The 23,399-nt window shown below is 37.8% G+C and overlaps 2 protein-coding genes across 8 annotated transcripts in view; both read left to right on the forward strand.

Moving 5' to 3' along the window:
• The window catches only part of EHBP1 (EH domain binding protein 1), a 267,437-nt gene extending 260,675 nt beyond the window's left edge, over positions 1 to 6,762 (forward strand). For all 6 annotated transcript variants that reach the window (XM_075203881.1, XM_075203884.1, XM_075203882.1 and 3 more), the window contains 2 exons: positions 4,382 to 4,496; positions 5,707 to 6,762. In XM_075203881.1, coding sequence (XP_075059982.1) covers positions 4,382 to 4,496; positions 5,707 to 5,797 — 206 coding nt within the window. In that variant the 3' untranslated portion in view covers positions 5,798 to 6,762. The remainder of the gene's footprint in view (positions 1 to 4,381; positions 4,497 to 5,706) is intronic.
• A 4,721-nt stretch (positions 6,763 to 11,483) lies between these two features.
• OTX1 (orthodenticle homeobox 1) lies at positions 11,484 to 19,744 on the forward strand. Of its 2 annotated transcripts, none has more exons than XM_075203888.1 (4): positions 11,484 to 11,569; positions 13,142 to 13,363; positions 15,474 to 15,625; positions 17,764 to 19,744. In XM_075203888.1, exons 2-4 carry the CDS (start codon positions 13,267 to 13,269, stop codon positions 18,526 to 18,528), a joined length of 1,014 nt encoding a protein of 337 aa, XP_075059989.1. In that variant the 5' UTR covers positions 11,484 to 11,569; positions 13,142 to 13,266; the 3' UTR covers positions 18,529 to 19,744. The 2 variants fall into 2 exon arrangements, with proteins under 2 accessions (XP_075059989.1, XP_075059990.1); XM_075203889.1 differs by lacking the exon at positions 11,484 to 11,569 and adding an exon at positions 11,607 to 12,178.
• Positions 19,745 to 23,399: the final 3,655 nt, after the last annotated feature.

Raw genomic sequence — 23,399 nt, forward strand, 5'->3', positions numbered from 1 at the left:
ATCCGTTATTATCCTGACTTGATTACTCGTAAAGACCGCGCTAAATTGCCAGTTACCTTTGTTTACACAGAGGTTCCTAACTGGATGCTGCCATATTTCCAATCCCAAACTAAACTGAGCTGCTCCAACACTGAAGGGAAGAGGAAAGGCAAAAGATAAATCACATCATCTACAGCATATAAAAACAATTATCGCTACATGTGTATCTCACAAAAGATCTTTAGAAATGTGATTGTCCTGGTTTGGAAACAATTGTTCAATTAAATGATTGTTTGTGAAAAGTTCTTTTGCTTAAAATCCAATAAATGATTGCTTATTTGGATACCTTTAAAAATAAACCCATCCTTGTAAAAGTGTTTAAAGCTTAGAGAGGGGGTTTCTGCATCTGTCACCAAGGATTTAGTTGGTTATTTGTGAACCATTCTCACAACCCGAAAGATCTTTTGTGTTTGTTTACAGTCTGATCTAAGGTGAGTGGTTTCTTCAGTTAGCCCCAGAGGTGCCCCTAAAGTATAACGGTCCCTTACACACAATGTAGGCTGCCATTTTATGGGCTCAACTAATTTGCAACCTGTCAGTGCCCTGCGAACTAATGACATAACTGGGGTATGTTGTGCCTCACACCTTAGTGCTTCCACTGATTCCTTGTGAATTGATCAGCTAAATATTGGTTCAGCCCACAAGATGGCAGCCTCCAGTGTGATATGAATCACAGATACACTTTGCACCAATTCATGAAGAGTAGTATATTCTTTCAAGTGGAAAACTTTGACTGTTTCCGCTATTGCAGAATAGCAGCCTGAGAAGTCCTTGTACAGTAGTTTCCTTTCTGACATGATGCTGCATCTAATTTCTAATGTGTAGATACAAGGTGGAATTCCCACTAGCAGTACTTGCTTTCAGAGAACTGCAGAGCAGTGTGCTGTCTTGAATAAATTTCCCTTTGGAGGAGGGTCAGGGGGATTTGAACCAGCACATTCTTGTGTGGTTTGTGAAGATTCACATGGTAACCACTGGTGTGCATTGTTAGGTTTATCTGAATAAGCACCAGCCATGTGAGTTTTAACATGATTGCCCAGGGCAATGGAGAGAGAAGAGACTAATCCAAAAGGATTGCACACACTCTTTACTTTGCTTTTTTGGAAGGTGCGTGGGGGGAAAGGACACCGCTGGAGTCAGTGGCTATGGATTATTTTTTTTTTCTAAGCTGGTGTCCTGTTTCCCCTCATGATCCTCATTTCTTCTGCTGCCTCCCTCATCACATACTTCTCCTTCTTGCCATTATTTACCTTCCTAACGAGGGGGGTGGAGCCGCCCGTTGGATGATGGACAGTTACAAGCTCCAGCAGACTGGCTGTGCAAAAGGGCACTTGACTGGGGAATCAGTCCTCTGTTTAACCCTATCTATGCCCGAGGGAATTTGTCATTCCCTGCTTTGGGCCATTTGTGGGCAGAAAAGGGTTAAAATTGATAGTCAACAGTTTCTTTGTTTTTCTGCCTGAAGCATCAACGGAGCTAGGAAATACATCCATGTAGGGAAATGAAACAAAAATGACTGAGATTACAAATATGACATCTTCAGTCAATGAGAGAGGATAGCGATGGCTCTGTATAAACTTGAGGAAGTGTGCTAATATTGGGATAAATTTTCATACAAAGAGCTATGAATCGCACAACTTAGAATTGACTTACGTATGGTCAGATGATATTAAGCATCCACATCAGTGCCCTTTGGACTGACATTCCCTTCAAAGGGCATAAGTAGCAACAGTTGTAGGAGATGTGGCTGCTACATTGACTAGTCGTGTTATGTTCTGTATTCTATGCAGTGCTGCCCTATACTGCTCTCTGTGGATATTTATTTTCCTATTGAAACAAACTAATCTAATAACTTCTAAAAGCTTGTAGTTCCTTCTGTGCTGTGAATCCTCTTCACTTACTAAAGATATTCAAAGCATAGCTTCCCATTGACAGGTACATTTCACTCCGGTATTGTCGATAAACAACCCGCTTCCTATGTAGTAAAAGCCGCCTGGCCAGGAGTGAGAAGAGTAACCCCGATCCACAGCAGATATTGGGGTCTCCTTACTCCATTGACCCACACGTCTCCAGCAGGAGGAAAGACAAATCTTCCATGACCGTCGCAGAAGCCGCGGATCTGTACAACATGAAACTTATCTTTTGCGTTTACTTATCCAGGTCCACCCAAAACTGACATTTTCATTTTGGGTGGAGTTATGCTTTAATATATTCTAATGTATAGTTCATGCTACATTTTGTTTATCTTAATCTCTTCCTGAGCATTTTTATTTCATAAGAGGAATATATCCCTGCAAATAATTTCTTACAGGAACTTACACAGCTGTACAGTACCCAATTATACAGACCAGAGCAGTCTGGGAGGGAACTTATACAGTGTGCAACCATTTACATATGCTACAAAATTGTATGTAAAATAAGTTAGGCTTGAGGCTGTGGTTCTCCAGCTGTTGTGGAAGAGGCAGGCATGCTGGTACTTGTAGCTCCACAATGACTAGATAACCACATGCTTTGCGACCCAAAGATAAATGTTTATAGGATATTGGCGCTCATAACGTCTGCCATGAACTCTCCGTTTAACTTACTTTTCTTTTTAATTTGCTGAATGAAAAGGTAATGTCTAGTCATGTTCTTTAGATAAATGATGGGTGATTTACAAGGATGCAGAGAGTCCTGCCAAAGGCATTCTCACCAATATATTATTTATATAGAACCAAGCGCATTGTAGAACAATATTCCACATTTCAGATTTCTACTTCGAAGAGAAATGTATGAAGCAATTAGTTTTTTCTCTTTCAAGCTATTGCGAGGCATATGGATCACAGTGTGAGACACCTCAAACTGTTACCGAATGGCCAGCACAAAATGAGAGCGTAATAATGGGCTCGGTGCCTTGGAAAATGCCGGTATGCCAGTGTTTGCCAATGGTTTCCTCCGTTCTGAAACCATATAAAGAAAGATGAAATCCATAGGGAACTTTTAGCGCAAATAGGGGCAGAACGGAGGAAGTAAGGACGTGAAATATGCGAGTTATCCTTACCTCTGAGTTCAGTGCACATCCAACTAATGCAGCATAAAACTTGTTGCAGGCTATTCATATCCAGCTTGTTTAATACCTTTGTTCTGCAATTTTGTCCCAAAACAATAAAGTGATAGGCAGAACGGATATGTTATCCAGATCTTACAGAACATTGGAAGGGTTTCCACATGAATGAGCGTTGTTATATCAAAGGTGATGATTCAGTGTACTTTGTGTGACAGATAGTTGAACAGATCTTTAATAACCTGGTAGTGTGTATAATAACAAACACAACAGCAGCACAATATTAACTGTTTGTCAGACTGAAAATAATGTTCAACAAGCTTTACAGTAGTTGCTGAGGTAACAGAACGAAAGTGTTCTACAACTCTTGTTCTAAACTTACCGGTCTGATTGTCTTTATAAAGTAAACTTTAATCTGATAAGTGAACACTGACCGTTAATCTCCATCCTGGCATATTTGCTGCCAGTTAGCACATTGGAGGTGGTCTGGTGTCTGACACCCACCAGTTACGTAGCACCCTCCCCCACACTCATATGTGATCATTTTGTGGAATTGTATATTGGCTTATGTGAGTTCTACAGTCTCCTCTTACTGAATGCAAGTCGCCCTGTACTTATGGACACACATAACTATACAGGTTCTGGCCTGGAGAGCTTAAGTGTTGCCTGGGAGGCATCGGTGATTAGATGTAAGAAAATAGTTTGGTTCTGGGCCTCTTCATACTATTACGTTGCTCCATATGGACATTTTCTAAAAAGAGCAGTTCAGCAATTATTGTTTTTTGCTTCTTATAATTCCTTTTACACAAGTTGCTTCAATAAAACACCTTTTGTCCAAGATTTCCAATATACTCCAGAGGGATAGAATATTATGTGGCAGGACAAGCCAATGTTATTCTCTAGGTAGAGCATTGGCTCAAGAACTGTCATGTAAATGGTGTTACCAGGAAGTCTATCCCCATGTTTGGTATGGCTTATTTGCAAAAAAAATGCCATTTGTACCTCGATAAGCACTGTCCAACCTGCTTTTTCTTGGCCGCCACAAGATACCCGTTATTGGGCAATACAGCTATAAAAAAGTACCCGACACTTTGCACAAACGCCAAATAGTGTCTAATGGGGGAATTAGCCATAGCCGACAAGTTCACACATTCATGCATACTCTTGGGTGGATACAATCTATGGGAACTTCTGACTACATACAATACCTGTCAGTGGCTGTGATGCAATTAGAATAGATTTTTTTTGTTGACTCCCCAAAGAGCAATTTTGTCTAATATACTAAATTGTGTTTTGTAGACTGGCAAAAAACTGAAGCCCAGAAGAGGCGGGAGCAGCTTTTACTTGACGAACTAGTTATCCTGGTTAATAAACGCGATGCTTTGGTCAGAGACTTGGATGCTCAAGAAAAGGAGTAAGTTCCCTTCTACAATATACCGTTCTAGAATGTTCTTATTGCAGGGTGTCATTATATTGTAACCACAATCCCACAGGATGAATGCACCAATATTGTAAGAACAACACAGAACTCCATATACATTATGCTATCGGTTATTGCCAACACAGATGGACAGGATCACAGATTTGATTTTGTACATCCCTATAATTATATATGGGATAATGCATTCCCTATGGTATATTAGAGGAGGGTTCAGGGGAGGGGTTTGTGACGATATATTTATATAGGTCACAGAAACTAATTTCCTGCATAATTTACAGTAGGGAGTGCATTATTTTTTATAATACAGGTTTTTCTAAAGAAATACATTAACATCAATTGTATATATTATATGTACTATGAATTATTGAAGAGGGTACCATGCTTATTAAATACATTATTTTATCTATGCTATGTTATTCGCCAAAGCCTCAGTGTCTTCCAGGCACTGATAGGCCTTGGATTTGACACATAACTACTTTATGGATAGAATTGTAATGTGCAGAGTTGTCCTATGTTGTATACAGTGACAAAAAAGCAAATATGCCAGGGTGATGTAATGGACACAGAAAGAAACCAGTAAAATAAAACCATTTATGGGCTGATTTTCTAAAGCCCAAAACCTTCACAGGGTTGGCGGATCAGAGCTTGATCTCATGCTGTCTAATATGGTGTGTGCTACAAAAAATGGGGGAAAATTAGGAAGTTTAAGGGGGTTTTGCCATACCCAGTGGAACAGGATATCTCAGATCTCCCAAACTCTTTCCAAGCTACAAGCTTTAGAAACGTTCCCCATTTGTTAAAGTGATTAAGTGAAGTTGTCTGAATGTTGAAAACTTCTTTTAAACTTAGTAAATACATTTTCTGACAGTAGCTGCACATTTCTCACACAACATCAGATGTTCAACATATGACAGTGATTTATAACAACAATAACACAACATATATACAGTGCTTACATGTCGTAGTATATTCCATTATAGAGGCTATGTTATAGCTTGTATTTGTCATGCTCTACCAGACCAGATAATCTACAACTTCTGTATTTGGGAAAAATACATATATGCAAAATATTATAGGGTGTCGTTGTGAAAGACATATTTTACAAATCACACAATAGCTCAAGCAAAGTGTTAGTATTTATTTACATGTCCTCATTTCTGACATAGATGTTTGTGTTTTGCAGAGCTGAAGAAGAGGAGGAACATTTGGAAAGGACTCTAGAGCAAAACAAAGGCAAGATGACCAAGAAAGAAGAGAAATGTGTAATCCAGTGACCACTGCTGTCTGGGAAGGACTCTAGTAAAGCCCATAATCCCTTGTGCATCTTGGTTTCAATATGTGACCGAAGCGATATAGAGACTATACTGAAAACGTACAAGGATGTCGCAAATAAATGTCACCAGTTTTGTTTTATAATATTTGGTTTGTTGCTCTGCAATTTATGATTTTAGCACAGTTTAAGTGTCCGCTAAGACAGCAGAAGCGATTCTCTGTGTAAGATCATGTTGGCACTGACGTGGTGAAACTAATACTTTTTGCAGCAGTATCCTGAAGATGGACGTACATAGAGATAGCAACCTGGCCACCTGTTGTACGGGCCACGGACTAATGCAAACAGCTTTTCTTCCATTGTCGGCTGCATATCAAGTTATTTTGGTGGAGGAGGGACCTGATATCAGCTGAATTATTGTTTTATTTGAGCTATACTGGAGACGGTGTGTAATCTCCATCAATGTTTTCATCTAGTCCTGCCATTTTGTAATTATGTGTCGGCTATCTACACTTTAATTTGAATGGTATACATGCAATGCTATATTTACAGGTGTTTATTTTGAGCAGCTATTTTAAATCTTATTTTCCACAAATGATGATATAAATAAAATACTGTGTAATGTTCTGCCGGAGAACTGACCGGTGTCATAGATTACCCAGAAGCCCCTCCGTACCGAGTTTGGCTCCAACACTTGCTGCAGTTTACATTTCTCAGTCAGAGGCTTAACCATTTGTAGGAGAAATATATTTATTTCATGCTTTTAACTACAACTGAACCTATACATTAGCTTATGATGCCGTTGCTATTTATTTCTGCAAAGAAATTTGTCTGTCATGCCACATTGTACCGGTATGATATATACATTGTCCTGTCAGAATATACATCCTGTCATATTGGTGCAACTGTTTATTTATTACAATACGGTCTCATACAATTTTAAATAAAAGCAAAATATTTCTTACCGTACTTTTGTTTTCCTCTATTATTAAAAAAAAAATCTATTTCTTTCAATATGGCCCTAAATATAAAATGGTCTAATGAATGTAAAAGGGGTAGAATGAGCATATATATATAATTTATATTAGTGTATATTTGTGTATCTATAATGTAGGTATAGGTGTGTTCTGCACATTATTAAAGATAGAAGTGTGAGTGTTTACAAAATGCAAATATAGCCCTCATCTATTTTTGCCTTATTTTTACAATGTTCTGCTCAAATACCCGCTATGGTAATTTGCAGTTTTTAATTACCTAGTACATTTAAAACTGACTTTAAAGGCACAAACCATAAATAAATCTTTAAGTTTAACACTTACATTTAATTTGGTACATTTAATTGCAGCTTGGCTGTATAATATAAAAATGCTAAATTGTGAATCTTGTTCTGACAACCCTGAACCTCTGAAGAATGGTGGATTGTACATTAGCTGAGATGTAAAAGTGTTTTCATGCAGACCTGCAGGTAAGGCCGGACTCCCTCATTTCTCTTCAGTTTTAACTTCTACTAAAGTGCTGTGAAAGTACTGTGTATTTTGCAGCTATATAGATGCAATAAATACTATGCAGTGCATATAAGTGGTATAACCACACTGCTATGTATATAGTGTAGTGTGAGGGTTAATAGTACATATATGCACTATATAGGATGTTGGACATCCTTACACACAACATGGAAGGCAGACAATATAAGACAGTAACAGAGTTGCCACTCCATGGAAATATTTTTTTACTCACCATTTTATAAAATGAATATATGTAGATTAGATAGATAGATTTACTGACACATTGTATTTGATCTGATTTTGTCAGGAACTAAAAGTGGAAGCAGCATCTACAATAAAATGTGTCTGTGTATAGTTGTGAACCCTATAAATCCATCAATCACAAAATCATTCCCATTATTTTGTAGAACTCTGTATTATTGCAGTGATTGTAACCACTACTATTTTTTTCTTAAGTCAGTAAATTTACTGACTGTTGTCAAATCTGGGTATAGGCTCCTGATTTATCAGCTCAGAGCTTACTTTCCTGGGGTAACCTGGCAGCAGTTTCAGCTTCTATAGGTAATAAGTGGCCTGGTACCGTTTATCAGAGATCATCCAACAAAACTTCAGCGTTACTAAACCACTGCCAGACTACAGTTTAGTGTAATCCCCGTTTTTTCTGCCTCTCTGCAGTTTTTCATATTTATTCATTTAGATTATATCCTTCAACCTGGGCAAATCGGTAACAATCCAAACCCCTGTCTCTGCGGGTTCAGGTCTGTAGTGATCTTGACGTTGAGATCAGACTCTTCTCATGTGGGGAGAGACCTTCCTATTGCCCCTTAATGGTCCAAATACAAGACTATTGCCCGTTCTGCGATTACAGAGTGTAAAATAAAACATCCATGTTTGACAGCGAATATCATTGGCTCCTATTAACACTTTACAGTTAATTTTACTGATTTACTTTTCACTTTGAAGAATAACTGAAACTTGTTTATATCAATTAATGTGCTTAAATAATGTAGTAATGTACCCGATAAATGGTTGCATGAAATAGAAGAGGTCGTTAAGCTGAGATTTTCCAGCACAACTACCAGAATAAGAGGCTGGCACTTGTAGTTCCACAAGTAATGAGTCACAATTCGTACTATAAACAAATTACTAACTGTAGCCAACTTTAAACTGATACAAATCAATAGACCTATAAACGTTCTAAAAGATCATGAAATTAATCTATAAATGACAGATCACGATCTGCTGCTTTATCAATTAATTAAAATAAGTTTAGAAAACCCCGTTAGCGTGATAGTGTTTGGAAAGATGTTTATTGAAGAAGAAATAACATAAAGTTACATTTTAAGGAGCTTTAGCTGCTAGACTGATAGTAAAGTAAGAATTAAAGTACAGTGTAATATATTTGGACGAGAACTGAGATCCCAGTCAGTTCCTCATCAGTGAATATAATAGCTATACCCAGCTCCTGAACCCGGTTCTCCAAGAGAGCACAGAGGGATCTCCTCTCCCTTACCTTAACGGGGATAGCAGCACACACACAACTGCAGTGTTACACAAACAGCCCCCAATCAAAGAGGAACAATAGAAAAAAGGAGTCGGGAGTTCTGCCCCTGCAATTTGGAAGCTTCATGAACCGTCATCCGGATCCAAGGCCAAGATGCATGAAAGAGCCCCTGGGGAGGGCAGAATCTATTTTTTTTTTTTTTATTATTATTATTTTTTTTTTAGCAGTCAGTCATCCCTGAAGATGGGAGCTGTGGCGATCGTGTGGGATCAGGATCTTCTGAAGTCTACCAAGTGTCAGATGGGTTGTTGTCCTAACAATAATTGCACAGGTCCCAGCCGGTAGATCCCAGGTGTATATATCTATGTAGAGACTAATACAGAGTACAGCAGGACAATCTGTGAGATCCCAGCACAGTGGCTGCTGAAACATCTCCTGCCCACTTCTCTCTTTATCTTCTGTATCCACCACCAGCCAACTAACCAGTCTCCACAAATCCGGCTACAATTTGCACTGCTTCAGACACACTAAACTTTTGTTGGGTTTTTTTTTTTCCTTCTCTTCTACTCCCCCCTCGTTTTTAAACTTCCCTTAATCCGAGGTTTATGGGCAGAGGCATTAAGAAAATTCGCCTGCAATTTGGGATTAGACAAAATACTCTTATTACAAAAAGGATTTTTGCCACTTGATACCTTCATAGTTCGACAGAGCTGATCTGATCAGGCAGAGAATAGCCCCAGCCACAAGCCCAGTGTCAGAAACTGCCCTCGGAAAATAGGGAGACTGCTGCTTTCTTATAGGAAACTGGCTGTTCTGGTTCAAATTAAATGTAGAATTAAGGATTTATTTAAAAAAAAAATACATTGCAAGGTGAATTATTAAGAATAAATATTCTCAGCCTTCTGTTACATCCATAACTTCCAATATATATATATATATATATATATATATATATATATATATATATATATATTAGTGTGTGTTTGTAACATGTATCCATATGAGGAAATCACTTGAGACACTGATAATGAAATATTTTTATGAAAGGAAGTTCTAAAATGAGGATTTTGTTTTTGAGGAGGGGGGAGTTCATTATTTTTTTATGAATGGGCCGCGGTGTCTTTGTTCATAGGGAAAGTGGCTGAAAGATCATTGACACCCGAACCCCTCTTCATCTCCGTTTTATTCCCCCTCTTCCTTTCAAATGCCCGCCATATAATACACAAAAATGCATTTTAATTTGTTTGGCGGTCAGACACTTTGAACACTAATAGATTTACCTTCCATCCACAATTAGAAGTTTATTTTAGAGAAAAAAGTTGCATGGCTGTAGACTGCTAACGCCACAGAGCTCCGAGAGATTGGATCCTGGGAAAAGCACTTTTCTAAGCATCACTAGAACAATCTGCAGCGATGAAGCTTTATAGCAACAATAAAAACGTGAAAAAAATGTTGTTGTTTTTCTGTATATCAAGTGAGCTTGAAATTTCGTAATTGTTAAACGAAAAATTACAGACAGAAGCGATCGATGAGCTTAATATAATTCATTATTTGCAAACTTCTAGACAAGACCTTTCCGTCTCTTTCCCAAACAGATATTTGTATGTGTGATGTCCCTTTGTAAATAATAAAAGACAATACAGTAACTAATTTTTAGATTTTTTTTGGGGACAGATGGATAAACCTAGCACAAATTTAAACGATTTTATGCTGTTTTAAATCATCAAATTTAATTCCTGTGTTGATTTCAGATCTCTCCGTAAATTTTGAAAACTAATTACAGCGGCAGATCTGTCAGAGATGATAATCTGTTGTTCATATTCTCCACAGCCTCATTTTTCTCTACTAAATTGTTTTAACCCTTTGTCGCCTATTTATGAGTTATCAACATTGTGCGTCGAAGAAAATGACAGTTGATGAGTTGATCTTAGTGCATTAAGGAATAATAGTGGGTAAAATTCACAATATGCAAATATCTTATGCAATAGTTGGACGAATATTTTTTCTGAAATAATCTAGAAAGTATTTAAATGAGAAATGTAATCGGCAAAACACACACATACATATATATATATATATATATATATATATATATATATATATAGATATATATATATTAAGATACATATGTGTATAATGTATATATATATATATATATATATATATATATATATATATATATATATATATATATGTATGTTCCCGGAACTTTAATAATTCACATCAAGCAAGAGGAAGTCATACATTATTTAAGTATTTAAGGCCAGGATCAGGCTTCCCCCCCGGTCAAAATATTTTCACGTACGATTGGAATCGCAAATTGGGAAAGTTAGTTTGGTTGTAATGTGTATTTCTGTGTTTTAACATTTATATAGAGAGAGTGGGTCTGTGCCTGCTGATGTTATCATGTCCCTCGCTGTGTTTGTTTTATTAATCCCTGTGTTTTACTATGGGTTAACACTACGTACAGTATCCAGTTCCACTCTTCTGTGTCTCTGCTTCTTTCCCTCGCTCATATCCAGGAGTAAAGCTAATTCAGGATTCTTCTGGGAGGAGTAAAGAGGCAAGTCTCAGCTCGTCTTCTCATTGGCTAAGACGCGTGCCATTCTCACGTCTGGCCGGCGCGGATTGGTGAAAGCGCACGGTTACGCAACCGCCCCTCGCTCACTTACAAGGGGTAGGGCAAGAGGAGGGTGATCAATCTTCATCAGTCCACATTTCCAATCACCTAAACCTCCCGACGTAAGACAACTACTCTTCCGACAAGGTAAATTACTTGATTTATACCCTTTCCCTGAGCTGCCCTCCTCACAGTCTCTTCTGCTGAAGCCTCACCCCTTATACTATCCTTTGGCACAGGAACTAAGTTTATTATTTGGGGGAAAGGAGGAGGAGGTGGGAGCAGGAGCTGATTCTTATGGGATCTTCCCCTTTAAAGTAACTATCGAAGACTGCATCGCTTACCAAACTACTAGGTAACCTAGCTGCGGGTGACAGTGCCCTGGTAAAGTTATTTGCCCACCTCTAGTGGTGCAGAAGACACCAGGACGGAGGCCCTATCTGTACCCTGACTCAGTACACGGAATCTGCCGCAAGTCCTTCCGGAATGAAGATCCTAAATTCTAACCATGGTCTCCTCCGAAGTTGGCTTCCTTCTCCCTCCTCCTTCTCTCCTCTACTTTTAATATATTTATTAACTAGTTGTTTTCATGTTCACTCCTGTGTGAAGAATTAGTCATTTCTCACCTTAACTGATCTGAAGACGAGCTGTTTGTTTTTAGTCTGTCTCTCCTCCTACTTGCTCAGGATTATACAACAGGGCAGGTTCACTTGCCAAAAAAATAATTTCTACGCAGGACATTTCGTAGTTTGCCAGGTAGGCTACAGTGGTCCACTTCTAAAATCATCCTGGGGAATAAGTTTGGGGGTCAAGAGTGTGTGTGCGGGGGATATAATATATAAATAAGACTTATAATATATAAAAGTGTGGTTTTTTTTTTTGTGTGTTTATGACTTTATGACTTTATGTATTACACTTCACAATAAACATACCATGCACTTCTATTGTGTTTGCATTGTAGGGTTTGGAATCCACCTGGTTAGAATAAGTTATGTAAATAGGGTATTTGCGTGGGATCTCCATTAATTAGGGCTGACAGGAGGGGGGTGATTGTAGATACGTTTGCTTGGGCAGAAAAATACATTAGCCTATCAATGGATGCCATCTGCAAAAAGTTTACGTTTAAAATAAATTACAGCTTCTTAAATCTCATGAATTTGTGCATATGCAAAGTAAGTTACTTGTTATCCCAGCCAGGATCAAGCTATTTAAATCTAAAGTTACCCGTTTTGTTGATTTGCTGCCGGGGAGTGAGAATTATAAACACATCCAGAAGATGGGCCAAAGTAGCTGTCATTTCTCTATAATTAGTTTTACAATGCAAACTTTTAACAACCACACTAACCAAGTTTAGTAACAAACATTTTTTATGACTGCAATAAATAAATGTTATATATATATATATATATATATATATATATATATATCTCTATCCTCTAAACCTGAGCTCGGTATTTTGTGCCAGGTTACATTTGCACTTTATATTATTAAGAGGCTCCAGTTCTATAATTTAAAAAGAACATAGTAGATCTGGATCACAAAAATATAAGACAAGTTATATCTGTGATGCTCAGATCTTCTTGCTTTGCCTGTCCACCGTGCTCTTAATTAATAATGAGCTTCAAGAGAGTATAGTGTTTTTTTTATTAGACATACTAGGTGTGGATGTAGGAGCACATTCAGTATGTTCTAATTAATCCGTGTTTATTTTTGTCCCAGTGGTTTGCGAGATCTGGTTGGTGGAAGGGAAGAAAGTGAAATCGAAGAAAATAATTTTGCCTCTGCAAGAAAGGAAATAAGTTACATTTGTGGATAATATCGGGGATCTTTGCCTAGCTGTTAGCATGATGTCATACCTCAAACAGCCCCCCTATGGCATGAATGGCTTGGGGCTTACGGGACCCACTATGGATTTGCTCCATCCCTCTGTGGGGTATCCAGGTAAGATCCCGTGTACCCCTAAACTAATAACTCGGAGGCCCTAATATTACCTCTAAAGAACAATATATACAAACTCCTTTAATAACGTGATGTTTTTTCATTACTAACTCTATTACAGACCGGGTTTTCTTATCTATATTTCAATATATTGTACATGTAAGAAAATTAAAATCCTGCACGTTATCTCTTCTTCTGAACTTAAAAGTTTGGTATCTCTAACCCTACTCGATAATCCCCAGTGAATTTTTTTTTTTGTTGATAATCATTGATTCAATGTGAAACTTTTAAATAAATAAAGACATAGAACTTAAGCTAACACTAGAGTACGTGCAAAATAAAATGTTTTATTACTCTGGGAAAAATCTTCAGTCCACTGATGCTGCGTTTTAAATACCTTTTATCTATGGTTTAAATCTACATAATTTATATTATTTCACAGTTTCTGCGCTAAAATAAAGATCTAGAAAAGTTTATAGTGTCTGGTGAAATTGACAAGATAGGATACAATGTTCCTGAATGCTGTACTCCGTTTTGGGGACCATATATCTGTACTTTCTTACCTGTAAGAATATACAACTGCATGTTGTCCCAATATTTGCTCTAAAATAATGATTTGGAAGCGTTTATCATGTTTGAAGTTGACAAGATTGGATATAACGTGTCTGAATACTGTAGTCCGATCCATACTTCTTACCTGTATAAATATACAGAGGCCTAATTTACTATGAGGACAATGTGTGGACACTTCTTTTATAATACACTTTAATGCATTTTCGGAGTAATAACGATTTACTTCCAATATGTGAACCGCTTTTCTGTTTCCACATTGCAAAGTTTCTAAATAATTACAGGAAAGAAAGTACTAGATAAACAGCACTGAAGTCCCCTTGTATTATCTGATCACAGCGTCTATGTAATGTGTATGTATGATTTAACATTCGGTGCAGAAGTTGACCTAAGGACTCTTATTATATAGATTTGAGATTGTGATAATGAAATATTAAAATAACTCCTGAATGATATCTGTCTCAAGATGTTACCTGTCCAGAATACTAATGAATACAAGTTCTTGCTTGTAATCTGTCGCCTCACACGGAGACGTAAACATATAAATCGGGATATATTCGTATGATGGTAAATGAATGTTTTATTGGCAGTTTGTCTATTGAGCTGCGATTTGGCAGCAGACTTGACGCAGAAAACTTTATTAATTTGCCGCATAAGAAGTATAATGTAACTGTATATTTCTGAGGTCATGTTCGTAGCAATTCGCACATATGTAATAATTTGCTAAATAAATTTGTTATATAAATTTGTTACAGAACGAGTCTATTGGATTTAATATCTGAAACAATGAATAGACCGGGTGTGTATAGGATCTGCCATGTGAACTGTACTCAGTGTGACATTAGGCCCAACATACAGCATCTACAATTCAGCGATTTCCTTTTGCAGTAATCTAATATTAGTTTATCATGAACCAATTTGAGAGATTCCGCAAACTCGCAAATACTCCTCACATTCTATAATAATTGTTTTGTGTTTAGTTGCAATAATTTGTAAGAACTGTAATAACAAATACAGTATCTACGTAAAATGAATTGATGCGTGATAATTATATGTAAGCACATGTAATATTTTATACTGATTCTTATTACATATTGCACTTGGTAGTAGGGTGGGAACCTGGAAGAAATGTAGCCTTTTAATTGCTTATGTTTAATGAACATTATAATTGTCTGAATACAGTGGTTGGTAATGTGGGACCAATATAGCTTTCTAATGATACGTCCAGTGTATCCTGAGAGTCAATACACTTCTATATATGTATCTTTACATGCGTTTGTTTTGTCTAATTTGCTATTAAGTTGCAAGCTTGCTGATAATATAAAGAAGCAGGGAGACTTCAGCTCCGACACTAACTTTCTTGTTTGTCCTTTTGCAAATATATTATATTTCCCCTTCTCTTTAAATATATAATTTGTTTTTATATTTTGGGCTTTGCTCTGGCGACCTTGTGTGCTGATTCCTCTAACTCTATAACCTTCAGACCGCAGATCTTGTGAGTGTCCCGGGTTAACCGTCCAGTGTCCATGTCCTTTATTTGCAGCCACCCCTCGAAAGCAGCGCAGGGAGCGCACCACCTTCACCCGCTCCCAGCTGGATATCCTGGAAGCCCTGTTCGCCAAGACCCGCTATCCGGACATCTTTATGAGGGAGGAGGTGGCTCTGAAGATCAACCTGCCCGAGTCTCGAGTTCAGGTCTGCAGAGCCCCAGATAAGACTAAGCCGCATAATTGTGTATTGGCCTGTTCTCCATATACACTGCTCTCCTGCTCCCACTCTCTCCTGATCTACATTTCCCTGCTGAATAATTACCTCCCTGGTTTAACCATTGATTGTCAGTGGCACCATTTCCAACAGTTCCCTCCAAAACTGTTTATAAATGTATTTTGTCAGACAAGGCCTTTATCCTCCAGATTAACCGCTTTATCCTCCAGATTAACCGCTTTATCCTCCAAATTAGCCGCTGCTTTTAGGCCTCTAAGAACTATTCTAAAGTTGATGTAAAGTGTTTACTACTTGTTTGATGCATTAATAACAGTCACAGAAATGCAGACAAGTTCTTGTTAGGGGTGATGAAGCTGTTTTATAAGGTTAATATCGCATTATATGTACTTGATTCAGTCTAACCACATTTTACACATATTTTGGATATATAAAGGTTTGCGACCATCCAATAGTCTATACTGAGTGATCAGGTTGGAGTTTGGTTTCTGTAGGAGTGGCGTTCGCTGGCTACAGAGAGTCTGTGGAGGAACACTTTAGGTCATGGAGTACAGAGCTGTCAGTGTGCAGTGTGGGTGTGTAGACATTATACACTTGTAGTGTTCTGTAGTTGTCAAGGTGTGGTGACTGTATAGAACAAGTAGGGAACCTGTGGCTCTTCAGTTGTGGAACTAAGTCTTACCTGGCACCAGGATTACAGGATCCTCTGCTCTGTACCCACATTTACAGAGCAGTTATATTAAATCCTGTTTGTTGTCTAATTATTTATAGGGACAAAATTAGAAGAAATCTAACAGGATGTTGTAATTTGTAGTGTTGTGGGTATTTCCCCCCCCCCCCCCATAAATAAAAATGTAAACAAAACGCTGACATTTCCTTGGGATTATATATAACTTGAATTGATGAATCATGATGCCATGTCAATAAATATAGAAATGGCGGCATAGGCCTTGTGTTAGTAGAGTAGCGCCCTCTACAGGAGTCTAAAAGGAAAGGGCTATTATTCTACCCAGTGTGTCAGTGCCTGAATGTATAAGACTGTTTCCATATTAAAAATATAGGGGATAAATCTAAAATTGAAGGAGAGCATTATAGGAGCATAATACATCGCCCTTTTCACCGGGATTAATTATAGTGTTACCAATTTGGTTTAGCTCTGACTTTTAATAGCACAATAACTCTGAGTTAGTGACCGTAGATCACTGTATCTAAACTTTGTGTGTGGATTTAAAGGACTTTTCCATCGGGGCGTTCAATGGGTAAATCGTTTAGTTTGAAAAACAGTTTGGTAGCTCAAACCATGGTATCTAGTTTGTAATCGCGGCTTCTTTAATTTGAGCAAAGACTGGGTGAGGCCAGAGACTCTTTAATATTTAGCATTAAAATGGTCTACAGTGCTTAATTAATCTACTTCAACATTTTTCTGCAATTATTTATTTTAGTTTGTATTTTCGATTCCTGACTTCAAAGAAATATGTAGAGATTTTTTTATAATCAATATCAGATTCAGGACAAGCTAGAAAACTATTTACTTAAACAGTTCAGTGGTTTAATTAATGTTACCAGGTGAATTGTCTTCTGTCCAGATGTTAACCAGTAAATTGCAGCAGATTTAAATGATCATGGTTACATTTAATACATGTATTCGGGCTGTTGGGTTTAAATGTATTTCTTTACACTACTTTATTTCCCAAAGATCTTTCTTTTTGAGTGTGTCCTATGATTTACACACTCACTCACTCTATAGTATGCAATACTTTCTGTTAAACTTCCACTTATGAGAACATGTAACTTTTTTTCTCGGTGGAATAATCAGTGTTTTATATCCCATGTAATAGTTCCACACATTTTAAAATATTTAATACAATTGTGGCTACTGTCTGCCACTCCCCAACCCTTCCTTTTCGTGATCGGTTATGGTTAATTATATTTAGAATGAATATTATCGCTTTCTTTTAGTACATGCCCATTTTAATCAGAGTAACAATTCTCTGTATTCATCTCCTATAATGTGTATTATTCCTTTTCGTTAAAAATGTTGTTTTTCCTCCATATAATGTATTTTGCCTCTTGATTGTAATTACTGAGTCTTGTTCCTGTTCATGCTGCAGGTCTGGTTTAAGAACCGACGAGCTAAGTGCCGACAGCAGCAGCAGCAGCAGCAGAGTAGCAGCTCCGGGGCCAAGAGCCGGCCAGCTAAGAAGAAGTGCAGCCCGCCCCGGGAGAGCTCGGGCTCGGAGAGCAGCGGCCAGTTCACCCCCCCGGCGGTGTCCAGCTCCGGATCCTCTTCCTCCTCCTCCTCCTCCTCCAGTTCCAACTCCTCTGGGAACCCCGGCTTGGGAGCAGCAGCGCTGAATGGCAGCACCCCCACTGCCTCCTCCATCTGGAGCCCGGCCTCCATCTCCCCAGGGACCGGCCCTGCCCCTGGCTCCGCGCCCGACCCCCTGGGACCTGGCAGCGCATCCTGCATGCAGCGCTCCGGCTCCTCATCCACAGCCTCTTATCCAATGTCCTATGGCCAGGCTGCAGGCTACACCCAGGGCTATCCGGCGCCATCTTCCTCTTATTTTGGAGGAGTGGATTGTAGTTCATACCTGGCTCCAATGCACTCCCACCACCACCCTCACCAGCTCAGCCCAATGACCCCTTCTTCCATGTCCAGCCATCACCACCACCACCACCACCTGAGCCAAAGCTCCAGCCACCATCACCATCACCATCACCAAGGCTATGCCAGCACAGGACTGCCATTCAACTCCTCCGACTGCCTGGACTACAAGGACCAAGCGGCTGCCTCCTCCTGGAAACTCAACTTCAACTCCACCGACTGTCTGGACTACAAAGATCAGGCGTCCTGGAGGTTCCAGGTCTTGTGATGACCCAGCAGCTCTGAAATGAGAATCTTACATGTCTAAGAGAAGGATCAGCCGGCTGGAGCTCTCCGGAGGTGTCAGGAGAAGAACAGGACGGAACAATGTATGTTTTTGTCTGGATGAGGGCAATACCTCTCAGTATCAATTAACTTGTGCCTGGACCTAACACAAACTGTTCTCCTCAGTCATGTGATTATTTATTCGTTGCCTGAGCCTGGGATCTGGACTGTAATTTCTGCATAAACTGCTCTAAAGTGGGAACATGTCCTTCCCTTGAGATATGATGTAATTAGTATTCTAACCCAAAGCTCATTTCTTAAAATGTATATAAAAATGGGAGAGACCCCTCTATTGTCAATCTGTACAGATGTGCATTTTTTTCCAAGCTATATTATATAGGACTTTTAGCCTCTTGCTGCTTGAAGCAGCTGGAATATGTAAATATTAGGTCCGTTCTTAGGACCCATTTTATTTTTAGTTAATTATATTGTTTTGAGTTTAATATCTCCTAACACAATCCCCTCGGAGAAACCAAAATATGATGTTAGAGTTGGGGGTTATGGATAAAGTCACTGCACACTCTACCACGAATATCTATTAGAGGAGGGACTGCAATACAGACTCCCAGAATAAAACGAAAGAATCAGAGTTCAGCACATTGTATTATGAACCCATTTTCTGCACAAATTCGCCATTTCACTATAGTGAATTTTCTCCTTTTAGTATCACTCACAGTAAATGCACTAGTGTGTAGCTCTCACATAGACAGGCTGATTAATTCTTCAGCCTATCATGTCACTAGAAACTATTGACATCACTGAGGCATGAGGCATTTCGTGCCTCGCTTATGTCACCAATTCCTAGGTTATGTTCTAATGAATATTGGATCAGCCCATAAATTCGCTGCCCCACTGTGTGTCATGACGGCAGCAGTAATTCCAGGGGCAGATTTCGGTCTGTTCTACGTGTGTATTGCGCATTGTCAGTAGTGTCACTCCCCCTTTGTACTGTCACGATATAACACATAATCTAAAGAAAATCCTTTGTCTCCACCCAGCACTTGCATTTGTGTCACAGAAGATTCGGATCCGTTGTCCCTGTGTAGGTGGAAAAGCAAATGTTTGTAAATTTGATAACATGGTATTTCACGTTCACTCCCTATGTAAGGGAACCACGTATCTACATATCCCTCTTCTCATAATAAAATCAAACTAATTGATCCATGGCGTCTGCGTCATAATTATTTTATTTGTCGTACCATGTGAATAAGTTAGCATGGATGTTTACCCAGTTCTAAAGCTTCTTAGTATCATATAGACTCTTTGTTAATCTATGCATATACTCCTGTATATAATATCTGCATAAACAGTGTTCTGATGTAATCACTTAAATATTATAAAGAAAGATGTACATCCCTGCTGTAAATTATGGATATTAGGCCTATAACTTTGTCCTTTTATATGGTCACATAGCTCCTCTAGGATGACTAATATCCATATAATTTACAGTTGAGTGTATTATCTAAAACAAAGTTAATTTTTTGTTAACATTTCATTCTAGTGGTGTACAGTAAATACATAAAATAGTATATCCTATACAGCATTCATTGTACATTTGTTGAATATGGTAATCTCCAGTGACAAATATATATCCAACAACTACTACACCGTCTACTTCATTATACAGTTATGTATTATCCTGATTTAGAAGTTAATTGGATCAAATAATCTGCACAAATGAAATGTCTATCTTAATTCAAATTGGCAGAATTGTGATAGCATTAAGTTTAATTATGTTATTTACACCACTACTAATACATTTCAAATATAAACTTCAATCTTAAATAGAGTGTGTGTGTGTGTGTGTGATAAAATTAAATAAATTTATATATATATATATATATATATATATATATATATATATATATATATATATATATTATATAATGTGCTTGTGTGTGTATGCATATGTATTTCTTTTCAGATCATAGTACTTCAAACACAAGGCATTTAACATTACGGTCCCCTGAGAAAAGTACGTTTCAATGTGGCTTTCAATGGAGTTGTTCGTATTGTCTAATAATGTTGCCATGCAATTATTACCTACTAACAATAAGAGAAAAAAAAACCTCCTTACAGATCTTTGTGGCCACAAGTTCCACCATGTTAAATTACATTTAAAAGATCACGATAGATTATTTTCATGTAATTATATTTGCTGGGATTTGGTGTTTGGTTGTAAGATCTCTAACACCCTTTAAGGCTCATCACCCGTTCCCGTCTTCTTTTAATATTTAATTGTTTAATCTTCTCGTTAGATATAATTTGCTTTAAGCCTACATCAGAAAATGTTCCACACAAGCACGAACTTTCTGAAATCTGTGTACATTACATTGTGCCTAATACGGCACTAGCTGGTGTCACACTACAGGAGATTTATATAAATGTTATCACGATATTCTTAACATAAACATTTGTGTGGTGACCCCTTGGCTTCCACCCCCCACTGCCCCAGCCATGGTACATGGTGCGGCAGGTAATGGGTTAATACAGTATACAGCCATCCTGCCCTCTCATTGGCTGTCTGAAGTACAGTCATGGTAAAGGAACACGGTTATTGTCAGTTCCTGTTCTGCAGCTTGCCTGTTGGTATTTAGCAAACATAGAAAAAAAGATTAATATCTAATTTCCAGTCTGACGACTCGGGATAAAGAATATGAAAACTCTACAAACTCCTCTTGACTTTGTATAAAAAGAGAAAGTTCACTGTTGTATTCTGTGTACAGAAGCCGGTGGATATTGAGGGGGTGGAGGAAGAGGGAGAAGCCCAGTTCCTAACTTAATTAAAATTCTTGCGGTTAAGGCTTTCACCCATTCAATCAGAAGCCACAGAGCAGCCAGAAAGCAGACGGCTGATTAGGTGATGAGAGCAGAACCAGCACAGCAGCCACCGAGCAATGGGCAACAGTTCTGTCTGGAAGGAGTAAATAAGAGGGAGCAGGTAGGGGGTGTAGGAATGGATTTGCGGCCCCCTTTATGTGGTCTTCTTAGATGTGCTCGGGTTCACGGGGTGATTCTTTCCCTTCCAGGCAGTGAGCCACCTGCCAGCCCCTCCAGAGCTCTGCAACAAGCAGCAGGGACAGAGTCTAATCACCGTGTCTCATAATTACACAACAGCCCTGAACACACACACTGATGCCAGGCTCTGTGCAGACTGCAGCGCACGGTTCGTTCCTTCGTCCTCATCTGTTCTGTAGGCACATTAAATTGAGATCATTTATATTATAATCTACAGGTTATTTAGTAACAGGAGCTATATGAGAGGAGCCACATTAATACATTCATCGTCAGCGAGATATATATATATATATATATATATATATATATATATATATATATATATATATATATCTATATCTATCTATATCTCAAAAGAAAAACATTGGGCCTGATTCATTAAGGATCTTAACTGAAGAAACTTCTTATTTCAGTCTCCTGGACAAAACCATGTTACAATGCAAGGGGTGCAAATTAGTATTCTGTTTTGCACATAAGTTAAATACTGACTGATTTTTTTCATGTAGCACACAAATATCAACTTTAAATTTCAGTGTGCAAATAAGCTGTCAAGTATTTGTGTGCTACATGAAAAAACAGTCAGTATTTAACTTATGTGCAAAACAGAATACTAATTTGCACCCCTTGCATTGTAACATGGTTTTGTCCAGGAGACTGAAATAAGAAGTTTCTTCAGTTAAGATCCTTAATGAATCAGGACCATTGTTTTTATTTCAGTACCTGTCAGCCACAAAAATCTATGTGATGTTGAATACTTTCGTGTAAAAAAAGACAAAAGTATTATAGGAGTGATACCTTTATTGGCTAACCACAAAAAAGTATTTATATTTGCTAGCTTTCAGAGCACAGAGGCCCCTACATTTGTAAACTTGCCTGATGAAGGGGCCTCTGTGCTCTGAATGCTAGCAAATAAAAAACATTTCTTTTGGTTAGCAAATAAAGGTATCCCAAAAGTATTCAACATCACACATTATACACACATTCAGCGCTGACGATGAATGTGTTAATATGGCTCATCTCATATGACTCCTGTTACTAAGTAACCTGTAGATTATTTAGTAACGAGTCATAGCTATTTTTAAAGTTTTCTTTGGAATCGAATAAAGCATTTATTGAATATTTAAAAAAGTATTAGAGATTCTACACAGTTCGCAAGATGTTCGATAAATACATAAACATTTACCTGTTTTCTTGACTGTTCTTATTGGACTGAAAAAAAGGATAAAATTCCAAAACCGAATATATTTATATATTTAATATCCGCGAACTGCAGTACACTGGCACGTTGAGATATCGGCTTTTTTTATTTATTTATTTTTTTGTGCTTTTCGTGTTCCTTTGAAACTAATATTAATTAGTAGTTATATATTGTGGTTTAGGCACATTTAGTAAATAAACAGCATATTAATAAGAACGATTGAAATATTTGCGCAAATATTCATAATGTATATAAAAATGTTTGGACTAATATTCACTATGCAGCAATATGAAAATAACCAAATATAAACCTACTCAACAGACTTCACACATGAAGCAAAAGAGAGATTTACGAAACCTAAATTCAATTGATTAATAATTATGAAAATAGCATCACAATTTTCTCAGTTTGCAAACACACTATATTAGAGCATTGTTTACTAGTATGTATGTGTAACTATTATTTTTATACTTCGGTAATGTAATTGTCATCACAGCGACAGGTATTCTGATGCTCGAAATAATGACTTCAATGAACACAAGCAAAACATGAGACAATCATTAAAAACGAATTAGTAATAAAACGTGTATTTTATTTTA

This window comes from Mixophyes fleayi, chromosome 3 (genome assembly GCF_038048845.1).
Source record: "Mixophyes fleayi isolate aMixFle1 chromosome 3, aMixFle1.hap1, whole genome shotgun sequence".
Taxonomy (NCBI): Eukaryota; Metazoa; Chordata; class Amphibia; order Anura; family Limnodynastidae; genus Mixophyes; species Mixophyes fleayi.